Source organism: Pongo pygmaeus, chromosome 1 (assembly GCF_028885625.2).
Source record: "Pongo pygmaeus isolate AG05252 chromosome 1, NHGRI_mPonPyg2-v2.0_pri, whole genome shotgun sequence".
In the NCBI taxonomy this organism is placed as follows: Eukaryota; Metazoa; Chordata; class Mammalia; order Primates; family Hominidae; genus Pongo; species Pongo pygmaeus.
In genome coordinates, this window is record NC_072373.2 from 23,398,036 (window position 1) to 23,404,035 (window position 6,000).

The 6,000-nt window shown below is 38.5% G+C and overlaps 1 protein-coding gene and 1 pseudogene across 2 annotated transcripts in view; both read left to right on the forward strand.

Annotated features, from left to right (window-relative positions):
- Positions 1 to 4,996, forward strand: part of ACBD3 (acyl-CoA binding domain containing 3) — a 44,020-nt gene extending 39,024 nt beyond the window's left edge. For both annotated transcript variants that reach the window (XM_054449861.2, XM_054449923.1), the window contains one exon: positions 2,866 to 4,996. In XM_054449861.2, coding sequence (XP_054305836.1) covers positions 2,866 to 3,077 — 212 coding nt within the window. In that variant the 3' untranslated portion in view covers positions 3,078 to 4,996. The remainder of the gene's footprint in view (positions 1 to 2,865) is intronic.
- LOC129034705 (uncharacterized) lies at positions 3,080 to 4,996 on the forward strand (annotated as a pseudogene).
- Positions 4,997 to 6,000: the final 1,004 nt, after the last annotated feature.

Sequence of the window (6,000 nt, forward strand, 5' to 3'; positions counted from 1 at the left end):
AAAACTAGCTGGGCGTGGTGGCGTGCACCTGTAGTCTCAGCTACTTGGGAGGCTGAGGTGGGAAGATTGCTTGAGCCCAGGAGGTAGAGGTTGCAGTGAGCTGAGATCAAGTCACTTCACTCCAGCCTGGGCCACAGAGCCAGATCCGATCTCAAAAAGAAAAAAAGGAGAAAAAAAAGATGGCCGGGGGCAGTGGCTGACACCTGTAATCCCAGCACTTTGGGAGCCTGAGGCGGGTGGATCACCTGAGGTCAGAAGTTCAAGACCAGCCTGGCCAACATGGTGAAACCCCATCTCTACTAAAAGTACAAAAATTAGCCGGGCATGGTGGCACATGCCTGTAATCCCAGCTACTTGGGAGACTGAGGCAGGAGAATCACTTGAACCTGGGAGATGGAGATTGCAGTGAGCCGAGATCATGCCATTGCACTCCAGCCTGGGCGACAGAGCCAGACTCCGTCTCAAAAAAAAAAAAACGAAAGAGCTTTGTGAATAAGAATTCTCTGTTCAGAAGTTGGTTGAGGTAATGTATTTCTCCTGGCTTGCCTATTAGAGAGCTTCTAAAAGGTGGTTACTGCCTCGTTTGAACCCTCAGCTGATGATAGTTTTGGGGTTATATTGGTGTTGGGAAGATCACTAGTGAAAATGGCAGGGGTTCATTTCTAGAGGTGAGAACCTTAATATCCTTGATCTTAGTTCTAATATGTCCCTCAAATGAAAGATGGCATTCCCTATACTTGTACCATTCCTAATCATAAAATGATTTGCAGCTAAAACATTTTAGCCTCACAGCAGTGAAGCTTTATCATTCCTAAGAATTGTTCATTACGTGAGCGTCACTTTATCCCATTTAAAGATTTAGCTCACAAACTGTATTTGTCCATATGCCTTCGAAGCTACTGTCCTACCGTGTCTTGTATTTCATATGGTAGAAGAGTCTGAGTTTTTTGGTTTTTGGTTTGGTTTTTCTTCCTTAGGTCTTGAAAGGTAGACAGAGGAGTTTGCTTTCTCTGAAGAAGCATGGATGGTAACACATCCTCCTGTTTTAATTCTCCACTTTCTTCATTGTTTACAGGTCCTAAACCTTGGCTTAAATTCATAAAAGATGCCTTTTCATCTATCCCAGTAATCTTTAGTTTTATAGATTTAGAACAAAATTTGAGTCTTGAATCAATGGACCAGTCTATTTCTTGGATGTCAACAATAGTGTACATTTTGGATGGTTCTGTATTTCTCATTTGCACGTGAAACATGCTTAATTATAGGTATTTCTGTGGTAAAGTAAATCTGGTTTTGACCTACCTTTATAAGAGTGCCATCTGCTTTTTTAAAATAAACTTTTAATTTTAGAATAGTTTTAGATTTACAGAAAAGTTACAAAGATAGTACAAAGAGTACCCATATACCCTGCACCAAGTTCCCTCTGTTGTTAGCATCTTACATTGTACTGTGGTGCACTCAACACAGCTAATGAAACAATATTGATACATTGATTCATTAATTAACTAAAGTCCATATTTATTCAGATGTTTTTAGTTTTTACCTAATGTTCCAAGATCCATTCCAGGATGCCACATTATAGTCAGTCATCATATCTCCATAATCTGCTATAGACGGTGAGAATTTCTCAAACTTACCTTGTTTTAAATTCCTGATAGTGGCCATTGACAAGCATCACTCAGTGTGTTGCCAGAATTCACTCTGCCATGTTATAAACCTGAAAATCCATGCCTGTAGTCCCAGTCTCTTTAAAAAAAACAAAAAACAAAAAAAACATAAACCTGAAAGTCTTGTCTTCTATGCTGAATACTGCCTTGACCTCTTTTCTTTGAGCCGGTTTGTATTAAATATGTTAAACTGAGACTTTGAAGCTGGTTCATAATTTTCTCATTCCTGTAGGTTTCTAGAGGCATTTTTTTTCCTAACCTCATAGCATTACAGTTCAGATAACTATTAACAGGGGCAAACCTTTCAGAGCCCATTTTTTGCCACTTAGATCATCTCTGGGTTAAATTGGCCTAGTGAATATAATTGAATTTTCAGAGTATCTCTGAATGCCTATCTCTCTACTATGTTTTTTTCATTTTACTGCTTATATTTAAGATATACAGAAAGCAGTAGTCCTCACAAATCATCTTCCATCTTTTTAAAATGGGGAGGACTCGTTGGTCAGAAGGAGGATGATGAGAGCAACATTTTCATGTTACTCAGATGAGTGAAATTCCTGGGGATGAATTAGGAATTGAATGGCTATGGAAAGGGGAAAATGGGACCTAGAAATAGGAATGGTAGTAAGCACAGAAAGAGATAGGATGCTGACCACTGCTACCACTAGATGTTCATCACTGGGCTGTCAGGGCTCAGAACAGGGTTTGGTATATAGCACATACTCAGGTATTTGAATGAGTGAGTGAATGAATGAATGAATGAATGAATGAATGAACGAACTAATAAATGCTCACATGCACATAACTTGTTAAATGGTTCAACAGAATTCCCAACAAGAGCAGTTTCTCAAAGAAAGGATAAGCTGGGTGCGGTGGCTCACGCCTGTAATCCCAGCACTTTGGGAGGCTGAGGCAGGCGGATCGCAAGGTCAGGAGATCGAGACAATCCTGGCCAACATGGTGAAACCCCATCTCTACTAAAAATACAAAAATTATCTGGGTGTAGTGGTACGTGCCTGTAATCCCAGCTACTTGGGAAACTGAGGCGGAGGTTGCAATGAGCTGAGATCATGCCACTGCACTCCATCCTGGGTGACAGAGCAAGACTCTGTCTCCAAAAAAAAAAAAAAGGATAGATTTTAATTGCTTGATGCAAGGGTGGTTTTCCTGAATCATTGACTTGTCTCTGTTCTTACAGAAAACATCAGTTGTGAAGAGAAAGCCAAAAAGAATGCCAACAAACCTCTGCTGGATGAGATTGTGCCTGTGTACCGACGGGACTGTCATGAGGAGGTGTATGCTGGCAGCCACCAATATCCAGGGAGAGGAGTCTATCTCCTCAAGTTTGACAACTCCTACTCTTTGTGGAGGTCAAAATCAGTCTACTACAGAGTCTATTATACTAGATAAAAATGTTGTTACAAAGTCTGGAGTCTAGGGTTGGGCAGAAGATGACATTTAATTTGGAAATTTCTTTTTACTTTTGTGGAGCATTAGAGTCAGAGTTTACCTTATTGATATTAGTCTGATGGTTTGTGAACTCTTGCTGGGAATCAAAATTTCCTTGAGACTCTTTAGCATTCATACTTTGGGGTTAAAGGAGATTCCTCAGACTCATCCAGCCCTTGGGTGCTGACCAGCAGAGTCACTAGTGGATGCTGAAGTTACATGAGCTACATGTTAAATATTTAAAGTCTCCAAAATAAAACACCCCAACGTTGACCTTACCCGGCTGATGGTTAGCCCCTTGCTGCCTGCTCCATGTGTCTTATGAGAGCCCGTAGTTACAGTGCCCTCTAATTTGAAATCCACAAGTTAATAAGTCTATATCAGGTGCAGCTGGCTTTGATTAAAGGTCATTTTTAAAACTTAAAAACTCAAGACCTCACAGATTATAATAGAAAAAGAAATGGCCTCAGTTTGATCTTGTTTGGAATGACCCAGATTGTTTCTGCTTTGGGTGCAGCTGTTTAGTTCAGAGTTATATTACAGAGAATTATTTTCTGAGATAATCTTAAACTAGAATGTTCAAAACTAATTGATAATTGAAGTATCAAGATACGTAGAACACCTCAGAGATTTTTTTTCAGGAGCTTCCACAAACTTTGAATCCTTGTATCTTTATTTGGTATTCATACTACTAGTAGCAAAATACGGGTTTTTTGTTTTGTTTTGATTTGGCTTCATAGAGTATCTCAAGTTGAAACTTTTCTGCACAAAGAATAAAATTAGGGATTTTATGAACTCAAATTGGCACCTCCTGAATTAAAATACATAAAATCATTTAAATATAATTCAGCATATGGGAAGTAACATTGCACTAATATGGAAATCACTGCCAGAGACAGTCTATTTTCTTTTAATTTGTTACTATTTAGTCACAAACCCCACATTATTCCAGTTTGGAATTACTTTTTAAGGAGAATTGGAAATACATATGCCCATACTTAAATTTTATAGCTTTAATTTGTGTTATTTCTTTATTGACGGGAAGAGATACATCTTTTTTTCCTTACTGAAAACAAATATGGATTAATTGCCTCAAATTTGTATAAGTGATTGGCTAGTGATTCTTGTTTTCAGAAGGGAGAGTGGTGTAGATAGAAAATGACAAAGATGGCAATATACACTTAATGTTGTTATTATATGTTGTTACTGAAGTACTTAGATTTTTAAAATTTCAAATCCTAAATCACTTCTTGTAGGAGGGTTTTCATTAACTGCAGTATATACAGTTCACTACATATGGGTTGTTTTTTTGTGTGCTGTATTTCTTTCTGTTTTTTAATACCTGGTTTTGTACATATCTAACTCTGTTCTCTTTTGGTTGTTCAGAAACTGGATTTTTTTTTCTTAAGCAGTGCTTAATTTGTGTTTTTAAATTTTGATTCAGAAGTAGTCCTAGCTCATAGGTGTTCATATTGTTACATCCAGAACATTTGTCAGGCTCTCTGTCAGCTGTCATGTACATATGGTATAGAAACCATGGAGTTAGGCACTTCCTGGATTTTTTTTTATGAGAAAAATACTGTATTTAAAATGTAAAATAAACTTTTAAAAAGCAGGCACTAATATATATTTCTTCCAGCCTTTGATTACAAATTTGTCCTTGCACATGTTAAGATGAATTATCTCCTAAAAATATCATTGTTCTTAGGAGCAGTGTATGTTACTTTACATAGCAGCGGTTCCTGTCATGTGTTCATGTCAGAATATTTTTGGTTTTAAACTTTTTTATTGCCTTTGGCTGTTGATTAGTACAGTACAAGTGCAATTTCAAAAAGATCTTGAAAGTAATATATTTAATCAATTAAAATGTTTATCTGTAACTTGTTGATGTTTCATTAATATAGTTACTCTGAAGCGTTAGTACAGTATTTCAACATTTGGGTAGGAGAAAAAGAAATGTTTCAAACATCTGTTTTGTTTTAAAAGGCTCTAGTTGAAAAATAACTCTTTCTGGCCGATTATTTAGTTTTACTATTAATTACCTTACTGAGTTAAAATAGATTTAAATTTTTCCACACTTTTAAATGCAAAGGCTAGCACTGATTTTTCTTATTGAAAATGACTAGGTTATAAAGTTGTTTCTCTACACTACCATGTATGTAGTATGTTCCATGAAATATGTGGACCCTGCACACTTCAGTGGATCTCCAGAGGCAGAGCCCTTGCTTGCTCAGGGTGGATGATTGCAGAGCACTTGTGGGGAAGTGCCCAATCAGTGTGATATGGAGTCCCAGAATGAGGTTGCTACATCCAGATGGCCCCACTGATAGGCAGGGTGACCGGCGTAATTTTTTTCTTTTGAAATCTGGGGAGACAGATGAGGTGACCATCTTGGTATTTTTGCTGTGTGGGATACCATAAAGCCAGACTGAAGACGCGTTAAGGAGAGCAGTTGAGGTAAGCACATATTGGAAACCATGCTACTGAGTCTTGACCATCTGTCTTTTGGAGCAGGAGAAGCAACCGGTTCAAAATAATAAATAATTGCTAATAATTCATTAGGGCTTAAAGTTCAACAGTCAGGGGCCAGGCGTGGTGGCTCACACCTGTAATCCCAGCACTTTGGGAGGCCAAGGCAGGCGGATCACGAGGTCAGGAGATCGAGACCATCCTGGCTAACGTGGTGAAACCCCATCTCTACTAAAAATACAAAAAATTAGCTGAGTGTGGTGGCACGCGCCTGTAGTCCCAGCTAGGCTGAGGCAGGAGACTGGTGTGAATCTGGGAGGCGGAGCTTGCAGTGAGCCGAGATCACACCACTACACTAGCCTGGGCAACTGAGCGAGACTCCGTCTCAAAATAAATAAATAAATAAAAGTTCAAT